A 25,120-nucleotide genomic window follows, 5' to 3' on the forward strand; every position below is an offset into this window, starting at 1 on the left:
GACACCACCAGCCCTCTATATTCCCCTCCCTCCTTATGTTCCTTTAGCTGATTACAAGAGAAAGAGAAGACTCAAAACCAAACATGAAAAGCCCATATTTGTGAGGTGTAATTTGCATAGTCACTAGGGAAACTTTATTTCGAACTGATAACTTATGAACCAAGAACAATGAAGACATCGCTATGCCTGTATGCGGGTGTAAGCAAAATGACACGGAAAAGATAGTCTGCTACTGCGAATTGACTGATGCACATTACTCTCATGGTACTCTCTAGATTGGTACATGGAGCGGTTGGACTGAATTGATACTCTGTAGATTGGTAAACGGAGTGGTTGGATTGAAAGGGATTTCAAACTATTTCAGTGCGTTGGGTCGTGCTCGTTCCGAAGTACAAATATATGTGGAACAAACATCAGTCAGCCGTTGCGATTTTGCTCCCCAACCGAGATATTAGCCACTTACGGCGTCCCAGAGAACTACAAGCAAAATATCAATTTACCTTTTAATATACACAATTGAGAGAGCACATGGAGTCTATTAAAATATGAACACATTTTGGCACATAATAAAATAATAATTTGGCAGAGTGGCATTATCCAATTACAGCAATGAGTACTCATGGGTTGGAACAAATATATGAATACAAAACATATTCGTATGAAACATACAATGAATACTCAAGATGATTCTTAAAGGAAATACATTGCACAAAATCTGGGCAAAACTGAATATTAAAAAGGAAAATGCAAGAAATTTAAATAAATTTTATTTTGCAAAATATCAAACTGCACTGCGCAATTGTTTATACAGTTTGTAAAAAAAAGCAGTATGAAAAAATTGCAATTAAAAAATACTGCTAATACATAACGTCAGTACTCATAGGAACAGATTGATAATAACGTATAATTAATACATTACAATGTCAGTATGCCTATGAACAGCCTGACAATATAGCATTATTGAGACATTACTACGGCAGTACGCATAGGTATAGATTGATGATATGGTATCGTTAATAAATTACCATTGCAGTACGCTAAGAACAGACTGACAATACATTATTCCAAAATTACAATTCAATAAGCACAGGTACAGACTGATAATATAGTATCATTAATACACTACCATGGCAGTATGCTTAGGTACAGCCTGGCAATATAGTATCATTAAGACCGTTACCACGGCAGTACGCATAGGTATATATATTGATGATATAGTATCATTAGTACACTACCATGGCAGTATGCTTAGGTACAGCCTGGCAATATAGTATCATTAAGACCGTTACCACGGCAGTACGCATAGGTATATATATTGATGATATTGTATCATTAATACACTACCATGGCTGTATGCTTAGGTACAGCCTGGCAATATAGTATCATTAAGACCGTTACCACGGCAGTACGCATAGGTATATATATTGATGATATAGTATCATTAGTACACTACCATGGCAGTATGCTTAGGTACAGCCTGGCAATATAGTATCATTAAGACCGTTACCACGGCAGTACGCATAGGTATATATATTGATGATATTGTATCATTAATACACTACCATGGCAGTATGCTTAGGTACAGCCTGGCAATATAGTATCATTAAGACCGTTACCACGGCAGTACGCATAGGTATAGATTGATGATATAGTATCATTAATACACTGCCATGGCAGTATGCTTAGGTACAGCCTGGCAATATTGTATCATTAAGACCGTTACCACGGCAGTACGCATAGGTATATATATTGATGATATTGTATCATTAATACACTACCATGGCTGTATGCTTAGGTACAGCCTGGCAATATAGTATCATTAAGACCGTTACCACGGCAGTACGCATAGGTATATATATTGATGATATAGTATCATTAGTACACTACCATGGCAGTATGCTTAGGTACAGCCTGGCAATATAGTATCATTAAGACCGTTACCACGGCAGTACGCATAGGTATATATATTGATGATATTGTATCATTAATACACTACCATGGCAGTATGCTTAGGTACAGCCTGGCAATATAGTATCATTAAGACCGTTACCACGGCAGTACGCATAGGTATAGATTGATGATAGAGTATCATTAATACACTGCCATGGCAGTATGCTTAGGTACAGCCTGGCAATATAGTATCATTAAGACCGTTACCACGGCAGTACGCATAGGTATATATATTGATGATATAGTATCATTAATACACTACCATGGCTGTATGCTTAGGTACAGCCTGGCAATATAGTATCATTAAGACCGTTACCACGGCAGTACGCATAGGTATAGATTGATGATATTGTATCGTTGATACATTACAATTCAGTAAGCATCGGTACAGACCGATAATATGGTATAATTTAAACAGTACAATGGCAGTACGTAAGCATAGGTCAATGCTCTGAATGACACGCAAAGTGTATACAGCCTGTAAAATAGAAATAATTACAGCAGCGTTCCTTGGTTATGACTTTAATTACTTCATATGACTACAACTGGCGTTCCATGGGTAAGCTCATCGTAGATAATCAATAAAGCATAAAACAACACTACAACGAAGCACTTACCTTATCTGATTTACAGTTTGAGACAAACGTCACATTTGAACCCCTCCCCCCCCCCTTTCCAAAAATTAAAAAGAAAATGAAACAGTACGAACATTACTGTGATGTTACAGATTCCCTTTGCATCAATATATCAATCGTCGCTTGAACTGCATACCCATAGACCTCTGTAAAAATGTCTATGTGCGAAAATGTCCAAGGAATTTTTTTTGGTCTTGCTGTTCCAAACTCCTCAGACTGATTACAATCTTGCATAGTTTTGGTAAAATCTTTGTGCTTGCTTATTCGCAGACCCGGAGTAATCATAAATCACCCTAACATAATTGGCACTGAAAGGAATACGTACCGTAAACCATAAATAATTACAATGGCGATCTGTTTAGGGCTTCATCAGCCTGACAGAGTCACAAATGGGTTCGACGAATTAAGGACGTTGCTATCGCTAATATCTTTGACTCATTACTAAAACAATACTTCAGTATGCAAACTACAAACAAATGAGACCGTCTCCGTTAGTACGAAACATCTTTATGGTCTGTTATCGCAATGCGGAGTGAATGTATGGTAAAGAATGACGTCACTCTCATGGTTTCTTTCAGGCATCACCTCCGCCTCAGATCATGTTTCTTCCCATTTATAAAACATAAATATCCCCTTTCAGGAATGCCTTATTAATTTACTGGCCTTTTTTGTAAAGAATAAATATGACTTGTTAATAAATATTGAGAAAAATCAGTCCATAGACAAATGAGTCTCAAGAGAAAAAAAAAGGGAAAAAAAGGGAAACAAATAGCAGCATTATTCTCAAAATATATATCTCCTGTTCCCAAAATACTATATGTCACATATGTCCCCAGACCTTATATATGGTGTACCAGACGTTCCTATTTATGATGTACCAGACATGCTGTTGGACACTATATATGGTGCGACAGACACTGGACGGTGCACCATTCATGTTCCTCACACCATATGGTATACTATATGTTTTAACTAATGTAATGCCATAATGTTTGCAGTCACTATTCGACCCATTCATTAATGTTATGAAGATCAGTAAAAGGTAACGACCGTCTTGGCGTGAGAGCAATGTATTTGTTTCTCTTACTCCTGGACTTCCAAATATTAAACGGGTACTATGCTAGTAATCTGGATACTGGTAATGGCTTCTATAAAGGATTGCATGAGAGCAATATATACGTTTCTCGTATACTCCTAGACTTCCAAATATTAAACGGGTACTATGCTAGTAATCTGGATACTGGCAATGGCTTCTATAAAGGATTGCATGACAGCAATGTATGCGTTTCTCGTACTCCTAGACTTCCAAACATTTACGGCTTCTATGCTAGTCATCTGGTTTCTGGTAATGGCGTATATAAAGGATTGCATGAGAGCAATGTATGCGTTTCTCGTACTCCTGGAGTTCCAAATATTAAACGGGTACTATGCTAGTAATCTGGTTTACATAAAGGATTTGTTAAGGATTGATAAGTGACTATACAGGCAATGACTCCTACACTGCACGTTATTCTAGCATGACCACAATATTTCAAAAACTGTCAAGAACTCCCTTGACAGCTCCGTAAAAAACTCAATATGTTGTCATCTCACAAATTGAATTTACGTTTGGAATAAGCGGCTTTGACACCATCTTGTTTAGATGAACTAACAGTCATATCAGAACATTTCCTCGGGTTTACACGAGAAACTTATTATTAGCAAGGCCCCTTCACTTTGATATAGGCTAGTCCCACACTTGCCTATCAACTGGTCAAGGGTAACGATCTAGTTCTAGTTCGGTATTATGATTTATTCCTCCCGATTTCCTGTAAGCATAAAATAGTTTCTAATGTTTGCAAATGTAACATCGTCAGCTATGAATTATTAAATGTAACATCGTCAGCTATGAATTATCAAAACTAATTAGTGACAACTGCCCAACGGATCTGGTGGTGCTTTGTGAATAGTAGAATTAGTTAAAGATAAGTTGATTTCCATGCATATGCTTTACTTTAACGTTGTACAGTAATTCATCATGGTCATTGCAGAACCCTGTTAACTCATTTTGTAAGAGTACACTTTCATTGCATGGCGTACTTTATCTACCCTATTGGAGTCCACATACGTGTCCCCCAAATTACACTTTGATTGGATATGTCACATGACTCAAGTTGACTCCATACTTTACGATCAAATCTGTGGTGATTCCGTAATATCTAGTAGTTATCCCTCCGTGGTGGTTTACCTGCAGCCACATGCGTCAACGACTAGATTTTGTAGTGTCATTATCTTAGGTATCGATTTTTCATAGAAGAGGACAGTGAGAGGTTTGAAAGACAGGGGGCTGCAGCAAGGGGACGGTGAGGCGTTAGGGTTTGTATCCCTGTGGTATCGTATCAACTGATGGTACATGCTGTTGTCTGCTCGGATGTAAAGACAATTACCAGCACAAAGGTTGGGGAAGAATCCCTTGGGTTGTCTAATCCACTTCCAATCGAGATCCCTTTGGAAATTAACATAAAGTGACCTTTTACAACAGGTAGTGACAGTGTCATCGCACCTCCGGTTATTATTGTAGGAACGTTTTCGTCGAGAATGACCTTCTGGTGACAACAATTTAGAATAGTTCCCCGACGTCATGACTATTAGCTTTGGGTGTTTATCTGGAGTCTGATAATTTCGTCTCATGATGTCTCCACGATTAGCAGATTCAGTGTACGAACCTCTGGGATCTATTGAAGACAATCACAACATGAGACAATGTTAGAATTACATCGTTCCGTAAGCGAGGCCGATTACGGTAAATGTAGAGCACTTGTATTCCATGAATCATGAATGCATTAATGTAAACACACGGATCATTGGTCATGCATGTATGCATTACATTTGACATCACTGACTCCCTTTATGGGATCAAAATGATCCTTGTTTATCCCTAAATGCGTTCAAGGATCATTTGTCATCCATTAATGTTCGTGGGACCGTAAGGATCACCTACTATCCATGAGCGGGTTCATGTGAACAGATCGATCATTATTGGAACTTTGAAAACCTTGCAGAGCTCTAGTTAGACATATGATTTCAAAATATCGCTTCGGCTTACCTCCAAATTCAATCTCTAAACTATTCCAAGGTTGTGCTGACATAAATTCGCCACATTCCACGCTGACTTCAAAACCATAGTTAGAATCTGTTGACAAAAAAACAACAAGACGGTATGACACAGAAAGATGAATGGAAAGTTAATTCTGATGAACCCGGTTAAAGTAAAGTTTACCTCTTTTTATCCTACCTATATTTTCTGATTTCAAAGACTTCACAGTATTATAAGGACGAACTGTTATGTTTGGAAACCCATCAACAAACATGTAGCAGGAACGCGAAGTATACATATTACATTGAGTGTCATTGTGCAATAAAAATGTTTTCAGCAGCTGCAAGGAAACGCATTAGTCTGTTGTTGCGTTTTCTTCGTTATTTCTAAAGGGATGTACTGATCAAATGAAACATCGCATAAATGCCCTGGTCTGGTGAGACCCGCAACAGCCTCTGGATTCCACTGGATAGACATCCTAGACAGCTGTACGGTGTTGCGAGATGTTTAGTAAGCCGATCCAAGCCTTCAGTGTGTACCACAAAAATAGAACAAGTTAGCACACGAGATGCACTCTCAAGGTCAATGTGACGTCATGATGTGACAGATCAGTGTTGTTGTTTAGTACACACGGGTAATGGCCGCAAGATCTTTACGGTTTCTATCATTCGATGGTGACGTTTACCTGTGATCTTTTGACTTCTTGTTTGAATTATCGACTGAGAGTCATCTGTGTTTGTGTAATCTCTGTCGCGTTTCTAGAATATAGGAGAGTGGCTTGTTCTGAGTCTATCAGAGCCTTCAGCACATGTGACTTAACATCGATGTGAAGGCCTGGTTCATCCATTATAAAACGATTTAGGCCATGCAATCTACCTAATCAGTGATTATTGTCTACCCTTCACTGCTCTCCATGCATGGAACAATATTGAGAGGATTATTGAAATATGTGTTTAACGCCTGTGTCGATGTTTGACAAGTTTGGAAATGACTTAACCCTGTGGATTCTTCCAAAGCAAAAAAAAAAAAAAATATATATATATATATACCCGAATGGAGTCACTTGCTCATTAACCTCCAGAAGAAAAAAACATGTGGGATGTCTAATTTTGATCAATGGCAAATTTATTTTACGCCAACCTGACATGCCCCTGTGACGTCAAACGTAATAATTATAATTTCTAGATTGACCTGCATGTCGGGGGTCATCGTAGGTACACGTCATTGACTGCATTGCCTCACCTGGGTCTTCAAGCCAATCCTGAACTACCTTTGTGACGTCAATGGCAATCGGTCCTTCGTGTTGTGGATCGAAGCTCTTCGTAAAGACGTGTTTAGGAATGATATCATTCTTCATCTTGACCAGTTTGTAAACAGATATCACCTGCTCCATGGTCATCCTCGTGTTATTAATCTGATACAGACGGAAATTGGCATCAGTTACGTCACTGGGAGCCCTACCTTCAAGTCTTGATATATTAAACCAGTAAAACCTTGCGTATCTTCCGCGAGATAAAAAATAGACTGAAAAGAAAATATCAAAGATTAATTTAATATTTTGTCCACACTTTTCTTCATTAAAAGTGTTCTAAAATTCTTCGTGGAAACCACAAACCAATGAAATAGATATAAACCATTGTCATCTCGCCGACCCTCCGTCAGCATTATACTGTGAAGGTTGTAAAACGCTATATGAACAGGCTGATATCCGGAGTAGTGTACAGTAATTTAATGTATCTAGCCATCAAACGAAAGATTGAACATCGAGCAATTATGTACTAGTACCGGAGCTGAAGTAGCTGCAAGGTCCAGTCTCCCTTTTGACCTAAGAAATGAGCTGAAATTTGTTATGAAAAACTAGTTTGATATACAACCCTAACCCTAACCCTAACCCTTCCCTTCCCCTTCCATCAAACGATGACCCCTTCCCCTCCCTCACCCTTCATGACTGGCTTATACACTGCTCAGTTATCAATGTATGCACGCATGATCCCGCTGTTCAATAGGATAATGTTGAGTGGTTTTCAACATGATATGATATCTTTATCAATCATCATGTATCATCATACTAAGTTGGTAAAACAGCCGCTGTTAATGTCGTGTATTCATAAACACTAATCTAGGTGGGTGGTCTAATGGTTTCTCTATGAGTCTGATTTACATGAATGTAGAATGATATGACACGTTATCATACTATATAATCCTTTCTCAGACTTCGACCACCCACTTATACTGAGAGGTCGGCAACGTGTTCTCTGTGTATTTCCTGCGCCACCCCTATAAACGAACTGGTCCGTGTAAAAAACAAAATTGCCCAAGTCTTCAGGACCTGAGTAAAGACTTGATGAAATATGGCAGAATCGCAACAAACATTTCCAGCCTTTTGACCTAGTCTGCTTGACAGTTCAAATAAGGAATTGTTTCTAAATATTTTCTTGGGATAGAACGGAGAACGGTACTTACAATAGCTGTTAAATTTTAACTGAGGCAGAACAACCCGTTGTATGATCTACGTCACTTTGAACGCTTTTAAGAGTGACCTATTCGTGTTGAAAGATAGGAATTAAATCCCGGGTTTATAGCTATCAAAAAACCATCGCCAGTGATCGCAATGAATGTTTCCAAACACTGTTTGTCGAAAGTAAACCTGCGGGCAACTTTATTTATAGTAAAAAGTGCAAGTTAGGGTAACCTGTTATCTGATATAGTTGGAAATTTTAATAGATTTATCTGTAAAAGACATCGCAGCTACACACACCAAGCTGTTCGAACCTATGAACGTCAGAAAAGAGTGATATCGTCTAATAGTTGGGCTTGAAGCAACTGATAACGTATATGTAACGTAAAATCCCGCAACACCAACAACAATTGTAACATTTGTTGGAACGTTTGTTCAGTTACAGTCATATAAGAGGTGCTCAATAACAACAACAAAACCAACATTAAGCATCATTGTACAGTAGCGTAGAAAGAATATTCGTGCCACAACCAGTCATACTGACAGAACACAAGATATACCTTCTTGATTCACAGATGGGCTAATGTAACTAAGTAATTATCCTCAAAACGAGTAACTAATAATGACTGGTTGATATGATTTGTGACGCCTTTCCTGACCTCACAACCAACAATGAAGCACATATAACATATCATACCAAACATTGGACGAGCATATAACAGTGCGTGCATAATAATCAAACAGGTACGTGTATCATAACACTAAATACATATATTACTAGGCCTATTCTTAAAGATAAATTCGTACGACTTAGCCTGCTAGTTATTTCCAGTTGAAATTCACGAAAGGCCATACTGCAATTTTGTAAATATCGTCATATGATCACGTACAACGTTCTTACATGGAAGTATGTGAGGGTAGAACAGTTCCATTGTTGTAAGGGGGTTGTTTAGGAAAGGTTCAGTATGTAAACCTAACGAAAGCAGCCTGTGACCATGGGAATATTACACTGACGGGTTAAGTCTTCAGGCTGTCACTACGTTAGCCATTCTGTTAATTGAAGCTAGGAAGCGCCAAAGGATTGTCCTAGCTACTGTATCTAGTGACATGCAGGTATTGGAGATGAACTACCTCACATGAGGAGGTATAGACCCTTAAAATGTCGATCCAGAACCAAGGACCGGCAAAAGAGTCCATTGTCATGGTATCGCTAATATGGCAGTAAAGTTGCTTTTCGTGTTCATGTTTTTCTTTGAGTGACTTTTCCTCAATGTTCATCAAGATGGTCCTGGACGCCTGTGTCTGTCGGCAAATGACACCGAACAAAAACAAAATGCACGTTCACCGTTACAAGCTGTCACAGAGTATCGCATTTCATATACTCTACTGTCATGTGCTAATATGTCACATATAGGCCTACTAGCTGTTTTCTTGCCCACATTGTTCTCTTTCAAAAATGTAGGCCTACCTTTCTCTTTACTTGTTGTTCTGTATCACAAACTGTTTTCTTTAAATACTTTTCTCTGTCGCATGTTATTCTTTATCACATAATGCTTATTCAAAGCTCTCCTCTTTCAAACGTGCTTTCTCTGCCAAATGCTATCCCATACCACATGGAACACACTATATTCTCCTTAATGCACTTTTCTGTCACAGCTATTCCCAGACAGTCAGTCACACTGTTCTGCCACATGCTGTCTCTTTCACAAGCCTTACACTGTCGCACACTTTTTAAAATCATGCGCTTCATACAATGTTGTTTTTTCTGTCACATGATGTCTCTTTCACACTTTTCTTTGTTACACACTTTTCCCTAAGACACAGTGATCTGTCACAATCCGTTTTTTTTTCCAAACACCTTTCTCGTCTACATATTGTTCTCTGTTACAACCTGTTCTCTTTTACGCACTTTTCTCTGTCACATGTTAATCTCTATCACATACTGATCCATGAGACATGCTGTTCTCTGTCATATACTTCCATTACACATTTTCATCCACCTTTCAAGATTTGAAAATGTTTTAAGTAACTCGGAGGGCTACGTAGGATCTGGGGATATGCCTGGAGGCGCGCGCAGAGAGTATTCTCATGGGAACTACACACACAACTGGAAATAATACAAAACACAAACTGCTGGCCTACTTTAAATTCCTGTCAGATCTTTCTTTGCATTTACAATATATAGAACAGTGATATAAAATGATGATGACTCTCGGGCGGTACGAACAACACACTTAAAATACCCATTACAGTATAAATAGGGTCACTGCACATGCGCACTATACGGCAACAGTGTTGCTTGTCTGATCATGGAGGTAAAACAGATCGACTGGCTCTGTATGTCAGAAACTGTTGTTCTGTAATCAGAAAAGAAACCACATTAGAAAGTTGGTTTATTCAAATTATTAAAAGTAATTCCAACATGTCTTACATATGGCGCAGACAGATTTTTGCAATTAAATCGAGCTGTAGTTCTGTTACGAGACGCTTACGTTACAATCGGATACTGTTATCCATTTCATGATCTCATCACAATTAGTTTGCATGACTTTATCTTGCGTGGGGCTATTTTGAACAACAAGAACAAGACCACGAAAAGAAGACATTACATCCAAAACAAACTATTGAGCGTGGTTGGTTCCATTATTATTATTAACAGCAAAGACATTTACAATAAGTCAAACTTAAACAATACTAATTATATATATATATATATATATATATATATATATATATATATATATATATATGTATATGTATATATATATATATATATATATATATATATATATATATATATATATATATATATATATATATATATATATATATATATATATGTATATATATCATTGAAGTTGTAGTGAGTTGGAAAATCCAGAACAATGAAAAAACTTCCAGCCTCCACCGGGATTCGAACCCGGGCCTCCCGCTTTATATGCGGACACCCTAGGTAAGGAAGGTCATAATTCCACTGTAGGCGTTTGTCCCTGCATCAATCAATACTATTTCTGTTTTTGGTGACATATTTGCCTTACTTTAGAGATCTAACACGATGCTAACCAACTCCTAATCATTTGTTACTCCTAAAGCCGGATCTCGAAAGAAATACTTTGAACAGACTGTTAAATGAATTGAGGTAATCGACAAATGCGAATGAAAATAAATATAATTGAAATTGTAGTGATTTGGAGAATCCAGAACTACATATATCCATGACAGATTGAGTAGCCGCTTCACATAAATGGAGCGTTGATAGCTGTAAACGAATTGTCAAAAAGTACACAATCGAAATTCATGACGACCAAATTTGTGAGCCATTTGTACCATCAGTCCTATAAACACCCGAACCCTAACCCGTCCGTAAATACCCGAACTATAACCCGTCCGTAAATCCGTCTGTGATATTCGTGCTTGCTTCTGACGTGCACTGATTCGTCGTTACACGGACAATGATTATCGTGGTAGGGGTTGAAGTAGTGCGCGAAGCGTCACGCATGTAATATGTGACCAGAATTGGTACTCTGCTATCAGTTACATTTTACATAGAAAAACTTATCAATGACCTTGGTAAGGCTATTAAAAGGTAGGCAGTCGAACACGTCCAACTTAAGTAGCTGATAGTGCCTCGTTACTTTATTTAATTATATTCGACTGGAATTGTGAGCCATTTATACCACCAGTTCTATGAGCCCCCCCCCCACCCCAACCCCAACCCCCGTTCGTAGATCCAGTTGTGTCTGATATTCGGCGTGCACTGATTCTTCGTCACCCAGAAAGGAAAAGAGATTATGGTTTGGAGCTGCGACGTACGTTGTTATCAGTAAAATTGATGTGACAGCCAATTAGTGGGTTACAGTTGACTGATTGCCATACATTCTCAATATATCACGTATGTTGGACTCGGAATACCAAAGGTGAATAATGTGGCTCAGTTTGACCCAAATTTGGTGCCTCTTCAGGGTTGATCGATGGTTTACCACCGGTGAGTGTTAGCTACGATACGCAAGCGCTTGTTGCTTTTCTCTTCCTCTTTGGTTCCGATGTTTTGGCATCCATCGGAACCGATGCAGTCAAGTTGGCGTATGTATGTGTGTGCGTGTGTTTGTCTATGTGCCGCCATAGCTTGTAAACACGGTATCTCAAGAAGGAAATATGTGATTGATATCATAATTAGTATATGAGTAGATGATTGTTATTGTTTATGGTAGGGCTAGCTTGCCTTTTAATGAGCGGGCGGGCCGAAACGTAAACTTATGAAAATGTCAATATCTATTCAACCGTATTGGCAATTTAGTTCATACTGGGTATGGTGATGTAACTACATAGTAAGGAAATGTTCTTTGCAACAACAATTTTTCATCATTCATATTCATGAGTGGATGGGGCTTAATGGAAAATCATCAAAACAGCTTGTTAACATGATATCTCAACAAACTCAGGTTGAATCAATGTCATATTTGGTATATATGTTGGTCATGTCAGCAAATGATCGCTATTATTATGGTAGGGCCATCTTGCATATTAATGAGTGGGCGGTGCTTAAAGTAAAATTCTTAAAACATCAGTATCTATTCCACTGTGTGTCCCGTTTAGTTCATACTGGGTATGGTGATGTAACTACATATTCTTTGCAACAGTAATTTGCTTCATTAATATTCATGAGTGGATAGGGCTTAATGGGAAATTGTCAAAAACAGCTCGTAAACACGATATATCAACAACACAAGTTGAATCAATGTCACACTTGGTATAGGTAGACGGCCTACGATGATTATAGATGTACCCTATTGTCTTTTGTTCCCATCTCATGAATATTAATGAGTGTTCAATGACTACCATGAAATTCTTAAAACGTCAATATCTATGCAACTGTATGTCCAAGTTAGTTTATACTTGGTACGGTGATGTTACTACATATACATGTTCTTTGCAACAAGTTTTTACCTCATTTATCTTCACTCTTATCTTCACACTACATTCTTACAATCAACCGTGTTTTTTTTGTCACTAGCTGAGATAACATCCTTGCTGTTTTACTAGTGTCCTTCATACGTTAATCTTCCTACTGTAATTTTATATTGTATTTGTCTTGTACAAACATATGAAAAAAACAAATTTGAAACTGAAATTTTGTGTGCGTACCAATTTTTAATCAGATATCTCTGAAATAGTATATCTAATTAGCTGTTTACATATATACTTGGATAATACAATGTAAGTACAGTATATAGATACATGCTTATTAGATCTTAACTCTGACCTCATTAATATTCAAGTATGTATCTGTTTTTTATACTATGTCACTAAGTAGACTTTGTCAACATGATAACTGATATCTGTTACCTTTCTTTATACGTTGCTGCAATAGTCAATAGATAATCCCTATTCATTTTGGTGTGTACAACTTCATGAATATTAACATGTATGGCTTACCACACACTATGAATATGTTTGGGCATCTGAACTACTAAACGTTTCGTTTTCTGGTTCTTTTAGTCGCCATTTTCTCGCGACAATCTATGGAAGGACTAAGCGACACATACAAGAACAAGACCTGCGAGAAGAAAACCACAAAGAGAAGAAAACCACTGAGAGCATCACAGCCAGCAGCGTAAGTATAATTTATGTTCTGCGAAGGAGAGGAGGGGCAAATATGTCCGTCCAGGGGAGCGTTTTACGGGAGGGAGGTCCGTCCCCTTTTGAAAAATGTTCGTACAAAGGAGGGTGCCTTGGATGCAAAATGGTGCTATATTTGGCATCTTCTGGAACAATGTAGACGAATGTTCGACTGTTTAGGTTGTAGCGCCAAACATAGCATACAATTGTGTGCTGTAAAGTTGTACACTACGATTTTTTGTATTTATATCTGCAAGTGTGTGTGTGGGGTGGGGGTGCTGGAGGGGGGGGGCTAAGCCAATTTCTTATTTGGGAAGGGAGGAGGACTAAAGCCACCCAGAAGTATACGTGGTTGCGTCCCTAATCACAGCGAGTAATACGGGAAGAGTATCACAAAAAGGTCAACAGGAAAACAACTATGAATAGCAGGAGAAGAATTAAGAGAAATCACTAGGAGCGTCACGAGAAGAATAAAGAGAACATAACTATAGGAGCATCACGAGGAGAATAAAGAGAACATCACTAGGAGCATCACGAGGAGAATAAAGAGAACATAACTATAGGAGCATCACGAGAAGAATAAAGAAAACATAACTATAGGAGCATCACGAGGAGAATAAAGAGAACATCACTAGGAGCATCACGAGAAGAATAAAGAGAACATAACTATAGGAGCATCACGAGAAGAATAAAGAGAACATCACGAGGAGCGTCACGAGAAGAATAAAGAGAACATCACTAGGAGCATCACGAGAAAACTAAAGAGAGCAACACGAGAAAAAGAAACAGAACATCACTAGGAGCATCACGAGAAGAATAAAGAAAACATCACTAGGAGCATGACGAAAGGAATAAAGAGAACACCAGGAGCATCACGAGGAGAATAAAGAGAACATAACTATAGGAGCATCACGAGGAGAATAAAGAGAACATCACTAGGAGCATCACGAGAAGAATAAAGCGAACATCACTAGGAGCATCACGAGAAGAATAAAGAGAACATCACTAGGAGCATCACGAGAAGAATAAAGAGAACATCACTAGGAGCATCACGAGAAGAATAAAGAGAACATCACTAGGAGCATCACGAGAAGAATAAAGAGAACATCACTAGGAGCATCACGAGAAGAATAAAGAGAACATCACTAGGAGCATCACGAGAAGAATAAAGAGAACATCACTAGGAGCATCACGAGAAGAATAAAGAGAACATCACTAGGAGCATCACGAGAAGAATAAAGAGAACATCACTAGGAGCATCACGAGAAGAATAAAGAGAACATCACTAGGAGCATCACGAGAAGAATAAAGAGAACATCACTAGGAGCATCACGAGAAGAATAAAGAGAACATCACTAGGAGCATGATGACAAAAAGAAAGAGAACATCACTTTGAGCGTCACGAGAAAAACATCATCAAAGGCACTACAGAGAGCACTTCTGGCATAGCAACGAGCCCTCGACAAATCACTAGGATCACAACGCGAACATCACTAGGAGAACTACAAGAACATCACTACAGCCATAATGAGAATATCATTAGGAAAACAACAAGTTTCACTAGGAGCACAACGAGAATATCACAAGGAGCTTACCGAGACTATCATTATGAGAATAACAAGAGCATCGCTATGAGCACAGCGAGAATATCACTAGGAGCTTAACGAGAATATTACTAGGAGCTTAACGGGAATATTACTAGGAGCTTAACGGGAATATTACCAGGAGCTTAACGAGAATATCATAAGGAGCACAACTAGAAGATCACTAGGAGAACAACAAGAACATCACTAGGAGCATAACGAGAATATCACTAGGAGCACAACGAGAATATCACTAGGTAAACAACAAGAACATTACTAGGAGCATAACGAGAATATCACTAGGAGCATAACGAGAATATCACTAGGTAAACAACGAGAATATCACTAGGGGAACACCATGGACATTACTAGGAGCACAACGTGAATATCACTAGGAGCACAAAGTGGATATCACTAGGAGAACAACACGAACATCACTAGGAGCATAACGAGAATATCACTAGGAGCACAACGTGAATATCACTAGGAGCACAACGAGAATATCACTAGGAGAACAACAAGAACATCACTAGGAGCATAACGAGAATATCACTAGGAGCACAACGAGAATATCACTAGGAGAACAACAAGAACATCACTAGGAGCATAACGAGAATATCACTAGGAGCACAACGAGAATATCACTAGGAGAACAACAAGAACATCACTAGGAGCATAACGAGAATATCACTAGGAGCATAACGAGAATATCACTAGGAGCACAATGAGAATATCACAAGGAGAACAACAAGAACATCACTAGGAGCATAACGAGAATATCACTAGGAGCACAACGAGAATATCACTAGGAGAACAACAAGAACATCACTAGGAGCATAACGAGAATATCACTAGGAGCATAACGAGAATATCACTAGGAGCACAACGAGAATATCACTAGGAGAACAACAAGAACATCACTAGGAGCATAACGAGAATATCACTAGGAGCATAACGAGAATATCACTAGGAGCACAATGAGAATATCACAAGGAGAACAACAAGAACATCACTAGGAGCATAACGAGAATATCACTAGGAGCACAACGAGAATATCACTAGGAGAACAACAAGAACATCACTAGGAGCATAACGAGAATATCACTAGGAGCATAACGAGAATATCACTAGGAGCACAACGAGAATATCACTAGGAGAACAACAAGAACATCACTAGGAGCATAACGAGAATATCACTAGGAGCACAACGAGAATATCACTAGGAGAACAACAAGAACATCACTAGGAGCATAACGAGAATATCACTAGGAGCATAACGAGAATATCACTAGGAGCACAACGAGAATATCACTAGGGGAACACCATGGACATTACTAGGAGCACAACGTGAATATCACTAGGAGCACAACGAGAAATATCACAAGGATAACAATGGGAATATCACTAAGAGAACAGTAAGAACATCAAAGGGAGCAGAACGAGATTATCACTAGGAGCTTACCGAGAATATCATTAGGAGCACAACGAGATTATCACTAGAAGCAATACATAGCGCAGGACGAGACGAATATTTCTACGTGCACAATAGAAGAATATGACCAAGAGCACTACAACTTGACCAGCAACAGATGGTGTACTCGGTTATATTACTAAAGATATTAGGAAATTTCTTAAGATCACGATTATAAGTACTATCTTGCGTGTTTTCGGGCGGAAGGAAAACAGAAGGACAATGATTATCGTGGTAGGGTTGTTAAGGAACCCCTGCAACCGTGTCAAGTTATGCGCGAAGCGTCACGTATGCAGTATGTGACCAGACTTGGCACTCTGCTCTCAGTTTACTTTGACATTGAACTTATCAATGATCTTGGTAAGGCTATTATTATAAGGTATGTAGTCGAACACGTCCAACTTAAGTAGCTGATAGCGTATCGTTTTTCAATTTACATAATTAAAGTCCATTTAGCAACGGTGTACCTTTATGAGGGCGGGGGGGGGGGGCACTATTCAGTAGGAACGATAAGTTTGGCGCATGCAGCTCTATCCTGAAATAGTGAAATGGAAGTTTGTAACTACGTGACGGCAATAACACTTTCTGTCCCGCTTCCTAATTTGCTAAAAGTTCGCCAGTCCTATAGATAGAAATCTACTATTAGTGTTTTGAATTGGCACACAACTTGCAACGCTGAGGTACAAAAGCCCATTGCTGTCATATGCTGTGTATATTACTGCCAAACGTAGTTGGTAAAACTACTGTGCTACGATTTTAGAGCAAATAAATAAAGATTACCCAAGATACAATCTCGTCACGGAAACTCAACAACAAGATTCACTCTCAACACCAGTCCCCTTATACATCAAGACTGTAACCGTATGATTGTGACGGTGGTACCTCGAGTGAGGTGTAACGAGTCCCTTTCAAATGGAATATTTACTACACGATCTCGGTTTAAAGATTAATTGGTGAGCGATCTACTGTGTATCTGAAAAGAACAGCCAAAGGGCCGAATAGAGGACTCTATTTATTTCTCATGTTTCAGGAATTTAACAGAGTTCCTTGTAATAACTGCTTTCTGCTAAGTCAGCTCTAACTACAAACTATTTTGTGTATGATATAATAGTGAACACTGCTACTGTAAGTTAAGCAAAAACAACAGCAGTTTCAAGCGATAAACACACATAAATAATTAATCCTGATAACAACAAAAAACATTGCTCTTGGGCGAAACTGTGCTGTCCATCATTTTCCGTTATCGCAGAAAACCGGTGACCACAACAAAGTGTGCAAGTATATTGAACAAATGCGAAACACCGAAACTGTGGTGGCGTAAACTGTTAATCTATACTCTGGACATTTGTTCTGGTCCTATCATGGCTAAAACATGCTACTGGTATGTGTATAGCCAAGACAAATTCACGGTTGCAAGTTACAGACACGCTTTCTCAACGCCTATCACCTCCATAACTTATTTACTACCATAATGTATTCTAACGGTGGCCATCAGAGTGCTCCATCTTGCGGGTCAGTAATATATATTCACGTGGGAATTTAAGTTCGCGCACTGACCTTTGTAGCCCATGTGCAGCCCAACTGAGATTGTCTTTCGCGTAATGCCTACAATCACTGTGATGTTTAATAGGTTGTGTGTAATCACCATGGTAATGACTTAAATAATCCTACTAACCGAAGTGAGTGCGCACGAACTAACGAGCCTGTTTCGAAGGACGGACATATCTTGCGCCGAGTGAGGGGTCGGGAGGGGATATATAAACAAGCACCGGTTACGTCCATTGAAATGTAAGCCATGTGACAAAACCATTTTCGTTTCCCCTTACGCACGCTAGTGTGTTTGGAAGTCAACTCTGCCCGCAAATTGTCCATCCATGCATAAGCTTACCAAACATAGTCAGTAGCTGGAGCTGAGGTAGCACCTGCGTTTCGTCTTTGTTTTGAAGGTGGAATACCTTTCATTAATGGTGTCATGTGCAAGTTGCAATAGGCAACTTTCTCTTCCCATCAGAGTCACAGTGAACCCGAACTATGGGGGAGGGTTGCACTCAGTATTGTCACTCCTACTCCTACTCAACTATCTTGACGACAGTGTACAATGGAATATTAATATGTTGAACATCACTCATAAACAGTTTGCCCCGTATTATAGCAAAGTTAGTCCGGCCACTGACTTGCCATGGGCCGTACAAACGTAATCAACGGTTACAGTATTTTCTTCCCAATTTCAGGATTAATCTTAAAAGTTAAAAAGGATGGCTAAAGAACTCTCTTTAGAAGACGCAATCCTACCACCCACCCCCCTCCCACACCTCCCGCAAATCCCTCTTAATTTCTTCTAATTCTTTCACGCCTAATGTACCAAAGCCACGGTATTATCCGATATATTACGTCTTACGTACCAAAGCCACAGAATTAGTCGAATTTACGTCTAACGTACCAAAGCCACAGAATTAGTCGATATTACGTCTAACGCTAAAATTGATTAAATTACTCACAATCATTCCAGCCTTCCCAATTTTCTTCTGCATCGAAAATCATCGGAACCTGTGCGAAATAGTTATTAATATCTTCCTCGTCATCGCTTTCCTGAGGCTCATCGATGGATGATGATGATGATGTGCAGTGCTTTTTACTGCTGGCATATTTTTCCTCCATGAGTTCAACTGTCTGATTATAATACTTAATTAAGTCATCTGGCAGCTCATCTGGTCCCGTATCGTCCGGAGCTTGTGAAAATCCTAATTTTGTCAAAATTTGAAACTGCAAAGCTAGCACCCTACGACTTCTGTATTCTTCGAACTTGATAGAGCAGTCGAGTACAGCATGTTGCACACAAAACGTTAATAGTATTATACATATTATAGTTAATTTAGTTTTGACTGAACCATACTGCGGAAGTAGACAACTCGTTTCTCTAATTCTTTGTAACATGCACATGTTGCCAGCTGACTCTTCTCCAAACGACATGTCCTTGGTCTATCGTTAACACCATATACTGTTGTGATATCCTTCTGTTTGATACTATCTTCTCGAAACTAAGTAGAAGCAAACTTATAGCTCATCAAACTTCTTAGCTCGTAGCCTAGCGTGGCTTGTCGTGGCCAAATGTTCTACTAGTCCGAGTGTGTAAACAGTAACAAAAGAACGAATAAGTTCAATGCAATGCGAGTATGACAAGAAAACACTGGGTAAATAGAACTTACTTTGGTACAGGAAACATATGTTTGCAGCCTACATCCTTGTCTAACACATGATGTGAAATGATTCCACTTACTGATAAAGTAGATTACTGGACATTTTCATCTCGATACCGTCATGTTGATACGATCACGATACGCTCTTGGTTCACTTTCAAACGTTCAATAATAAGGCGGGATGCAGCTGTTACTGAACTTGAAGCAATTGTAGCACCACGCTACAATGATGAATGTTACTTGTGATATCAAATTGATACACGTGCACTAACACAGACCGACTTACGAGACACGCTTCAAGAAGAAAGAAAGGCATTTAGTGGATTGACACTAATGTAGTTTGGTATTTCTGGAAATGGCAATGGAATGTTCGACGTAACCTCCCCTAGGTATAACCTTCAGTCTCTTTTGGATGGTTGAGATTTGCGTAGTAAATGTTTCTTCTTCGGCTCGTTTTATTCCTTTTAAATCCACATTGATTCCTCAATAGGCACGGACTGGTATGAGAACTTTTCCAGACAACACAAAGACAACAACAAACTTTTACCGAATCACGATCACACAGAAATACACATGTTTTGTCAATAACGGTGCTTTGACTACGAAAACGATACGGCCTACCGTTGACGTCATTAAATAATTCACCAATAAGCTTGTGTGTGGGCGGGGCCAATGTTAGGACGTTAGGTTTTCCTACAGATGTAGAAAACAGTAGAATGATTTCAGCAAGTTTGCTAATTATCGGGAGTCACTTGACGATCCCTTGCATGCAAGCAGTATTCGGCTTTCAGCATTTACTATTTAGTGAGTGCTAAACGTGTTCAGTTTTCACGTGGAGTTTAAATTTAACACATAGAAGCTACTTTGCACCAGCTGACAACGATACGCTTTGCAACGATTTGAAGGTCACTCACGCGATCTAATTAGTGCACCCAAAACAATGACTCGCGCAAAGGGTATACATACGTTATAGTAACGCGGTTTCGACGAAATCCTGATCTTGTCGTCGAAATATCTTTACTCTTGGTATTTGAATCACTAGATTAACTCAAATTTTGTGAGGAGAAAATTAATAGATAAAATGAATTACAACTCACGGCTACTTAGCAGCGGCTTTCACAATTGATCCAACTTTTTGAAGAAAAACAAATCCTAGCATCTTCCCAAATGTCGTACAATCCTACGTTAGGCCCATAACTAGTTACACAGGGCACAAAGCCTAGCCGTCCATCGTCTATTGTTTACCATGCCTATTTTGATTATACCTAAATGTAGGTGAGACGGCTTTACAGAAATATTTGGGCTCCGGGCGCAGGCATTGAGCCAGGTAATCTGAGTTAAAAGGGGCACCAACAGTTTATGGAGGGGCACCAATATATTTCTTTAATTCTACCTAATAATAATTATTAGCATGGGGAAAGGCTTGTAAACTCATTTTAATAACTTGTTATATTTGCAGAACACACCATTCATAACGTTCATATTACTTCCCAATGGTTCCACTCTTTATAAATGCTAATAATTTACCTGTTTGTGAGCTTTTCAAGTATCAGTCTGGCATCTTCATGTTTAAATTTCACAATTGTCTTCAACCCCCTGCTCTCAGTTTATTCTTTACCTATAACAATGCTTTATATAGTTATAATACCAGCTCCAGAAGTTTTTTTTTTCTTGGACAAAAGTTAAACTCAAAATTGTCACGTGTAGTGCAACCCTATGGAATTCACTGCCCGGTGAAATTACAAGTAAAAACAACTATTCAATCGTCTCTTCATAAATATCCTTATAGTTGATTGGTCGTTAACACATAATTGCATTTGATTATCACAGTGCATCATGTTTCTGCTTGTTTCTCCTGCTTTTGTGTTCCCTTTCTCTATCCTTCTACGTATTTTCTCTTCTATTTGATGTACATTACCATTTTTTTCTCTCTTTAAGTTGCCAGATTCGAAAAGCTCTGCTTAGTTCTGGCTCCGTTCCAATCAATTACTTATAAGTTTTCTTGGTTCGTCTCAAAAAAACTTGCAATATATCCTTTATTGTATTGATCTATCTGTGATAGTTTTGATGTTTTGGTAGAAATAAATTGAACTAAATTGATTTGAATTGAACTGAAGGAGGGGCACGTGCAATACTCATGTCCTGTCACCTATGAAGTTTATGTACACTTGATGGTAGGACAGATCAGGGTTGGGAGAACACTAGCGTGCAAGGGAGGGGGGGGGGGTGCCCTGGCCATAGTCTGGCTACGGGACTGCTGGAGAGGGATTGGTGTTTAAATGTCTTCAGTGATGCATGGTGACTCACATATGTGAATACTTAAAGTTGTCATGAAATACAATTGATGCATGCACTTATAACCTCAAAAGGGTTGCATACAATTGCCACAAACATTTCACACCTTCATCGTACACAATGGTCCACCGTGTTGCATCTTATATGCTTCTTTATTAACATTGTCAAATCAGCTAGGCCTAGACTATAATATTACAGCATTACAAATCGAGCAGCATCTGTTTCGTGGAACCAAGTCCCCTCCCCCCACCCCTTATAAAAGTATCGTCAAGATTCCCTTTCTCCTTCCATCCCGTGTACATATTCCTTTAGAAGTGGCTCATATTTCCGGGTATTTATTTTATTTTCTTATTTTCACAATTTCTTACAATCTGGAAAATTAATTGGGCACTTCATTGCCTAACGTTGAGACTACGAAAAATAGCAGAATTCCTTTGTGTTGAACGCGATTGTAATATGAGCGTTTGGGAGACAATCATTGCGATTGTAGCGAGTTATGGGTGTCGTCTTAGCTCAATTAACTAAAATCACATTTCGATCAAAAGTCGGAATACGGTTAGCACAATTTCAACAAACAAATAAATTTTAAAGCTGTTAAATGTTTATCATACAGTTACAAATTTGCTGAGACCTTATACTGCACCATTATGTGTTTCAATGCGAAGATATGTTTTTTGAATGAAATTGTATGAATGTATATGGTAACAGGAATGAGCTAGTGGCGTGAGCGAGAGGGGTGGGGGGTGGGGTCTTGACAGGCGGGAGCCATGATCCCCACCTTCGTCGTTAGTCGGGAGAAATGGTTCGATCGTGGCAGTTTCTTGAACATGTTTAAAGTTGGTGGTGAGGGGATGTATGCTATCATGAAAGCATATAGGGATTCTCTGTTAGGTTGCTGTTTTGGTACATGTGGTTTATTTGCTATTTTTTTGCAGTCAATTACAAACAGATCAAGACTTTAAATATACACCTGAGTAATATTCCGCTGATTCCAACGGATTGGATCTTTAAGGTTTACTAATTTGCAATGGCATTATAACCAGTAATCAACTAATAGAGGACGCTATTTTGTTTCAGGTCAAAAATAAATATTGCGTACGAGATACGGCTGCCGTTGTGTGAGTGCCCTAATCAGTTTTATATTCAAAATGATAACCACTTATACTTTTGTATACGTCTATTGTGTCTCACGATATTGTCCTTCGATCGGAAACAATAAACGCGTAGTAAAAACGTATACACCTTTACCAGGTTAATTAACTGGGGAGGTTCGCCCGGTATAGCGTCACTAGCTATCACCCTTGTCAGCCTACTGGATTGTGACCATATCGCCAGGTTAGTAGGAATGGGGACTATATGATATCCTTAGCCCTATTCCTTGTCAGCTAAACACAATAATTCTACAAGGAGTCTCCGTTAAAGCAAGCTATGAATTCGAGCAACACATCAGAGACCTATACCAGGTATCTGTGAAGATCTGATTTCGACCTCAGCATGTCAAGCTTACGAAGTTGATTTCCTTTTTTTTAAATTCTGCATAACATGTGTTATTTTAACCAATGCTAGTTCACTGTCGGAATGTTACTTAAATATTTTATTTAAATTTGTCACTCCTTGTCGAGTCATTTCATTTAGGTAATTCCTATGAAACGAGATGTTATATTTGTGCAAAGGTCACTGAACCAACCAAATCCGATGGCGCAATGTTGACGTCACGTAGCGCCAAATGCAGTGATCACGCATTGTGTATCGGACATGACATCAGGAATTGGAGTTGATTGTTGGCCAGAGCGCGATAAGAAGGAAACACAGAAAATACAAGAACCAGATTTGCATTATGTGGCATACAAAGAGACTTGGGTATACATATGCATTCAAATCCTATGCTATAGATAGGACGAGAAATGCTATAAATAGACTAAAGCCTTCGCCTTAAAAAGACCATCCTTAGTGCAGTCCTCACTAAACATGTAATGGTGCTACAAAACTATTCTCAACGGGACAAGAAGAGGAGAAAACAAAATATGTGCAAGAAAACAACAGTGCAAAATAAATGCAAAGTTGTTGAATATAACGCTAAATTTTAAGGGAATACTGTATAATGAACTAACCCTAAAGGTGTTATAGTTCTCGCACATATTATATTATGTCAGGACAACGTTCATGCATGCCCCTCCCCCACCCCTCCCACTTAGACGATGTTATGTTTCTTCCCATATAGAGTTGTAGTTTTATAGTGTGATCCTCGGTGGGTTCTTTCTCTTTTCTCTCTGACGACAAGATAATAAAGGGCCAATGAATGATTCTGAGACCAAATTTCGTTTCATACTTACGGGTTTTTCCCGAAATATTCAAAATCATTCAAAGCTCAAATGTCAAGAAAATGCTATGGCATGAGCCAGGATACATATATACTGTTGCGACTTCGCCATTGAGAAGGGACCAAGCGTATGTATATGGGAGGCACTGATTTCATTAGTGCTTCTTGCATTATTCTAATCACTCTCCTTGGAAACACTGAATCATCTAATGCCACTATTGAGCATCATGAGTGACAACTGTTGCCTTTTTGCAGGTACACTAAACAGCAAAAATAGGAGATATATTGAAGAAATCGTATCTCAGGCCGAGCAGGCCTAGCGATCTCAAAACATGATATGATGCTGTCATGACTTTAGCAATGCGTCGATATGTCTCAATCAGTTGCTATGAGAGTCCCCTGACACTCGCATGACCCATATCATGGGCCAGAATGTATTTTGCCTTTAACTAATTGCACTTAGTTTTAGGCAGGTTCAATAAGTATGACGAGTCACTAATGTTGGCTTCCTATAGT

At 38.8% G+C, this 25,120-nt stretch overlaps 2 protein-coding genes across 6 annotated transcripts in view; one reads left to right on the plus strand and one right to left on the minus strand.

The window, feature by feature from the left end:
- Nucleotides 1-25,120, plus strand: part of LOC139970567 (tubulin polyglutamylase TTLL5-like) — a 185,279-nt gene that overhangs the window by 147,333 nt on the left and 12,826 nt on the right. For all 5 annotated transcript variants that reach the window (XM_071976367.1, XM_071976363.1, XM_071976365.1 and 2 more), the window contains one exon: nt 13,619-13,733. In XM_071976367.1, the coding sequence (XP_071832468.1) occupies nt 13,619-13,733 (115 nt within the window). The remainder of the gene's footprint in view (nt 1-13,618; nt 13,734-25,120) is intronic.
- Nucleotides 109-20,568, minus strand: LOC139970570 (transforming growth factor beta-2 proprotein-like). The gene is made up of 4 exons (XM_071976370.1): nt 19,291-20,568; nt 6,904-7,185; nt 5,671-5,757; nt 109-5,299 (listed from the first exon to the last, which is right to left on the minus strand). Exons 1-4 carry the CDS (start codon nt 19,760-19,762, stop codon nt 4,809-4,811), a joined length of 1,332 nt encoding a protein of 443 aa, XP_071832471.1. The 5' UTR covers nt 19,763-20,568; the 3' UTR covers nt 109-4,808.

Source organism: Apostichopus japonicus, chromosome 8 (assembly GCF_037975245.1).
Source record: "Apostichopus japonicus isolate 1M-3 chromosome 8, ASM3797524v1, whole genome shotgun sequence".
NCBI lineage: Eukaryota > Metazoa > Echinodermata > Holothuroidea > Aspidochirotida > Stichopodidae > Apostichopus > Apostichopus japonicus.

Bases quoted from the DNA above. Each gene is read 5' to 3' on its own strand.
- LOC139970570 (XM_071976370.1), bottom strand. From the start codon at position 19,762: ATGTCGTTTGGAGAAGAGTCAGCTGGCAACATGTGCATGTTACAAAGA. The intron at 7,186-19,290 runs GTGAGTAATTTA...TTTTCTTTTCAG, and splicing joins TTGGGAAGGCTGGAATGATT to TCTATTTTTTATCTCGCGGA. The intron at 5,758-6,903 runs GTGAGGCAATGC...TTTTGTCAACAG, and splicing joins GGATTGGCTTGAAGACCCAG to ATTCTAACTATGGTTTTGAA.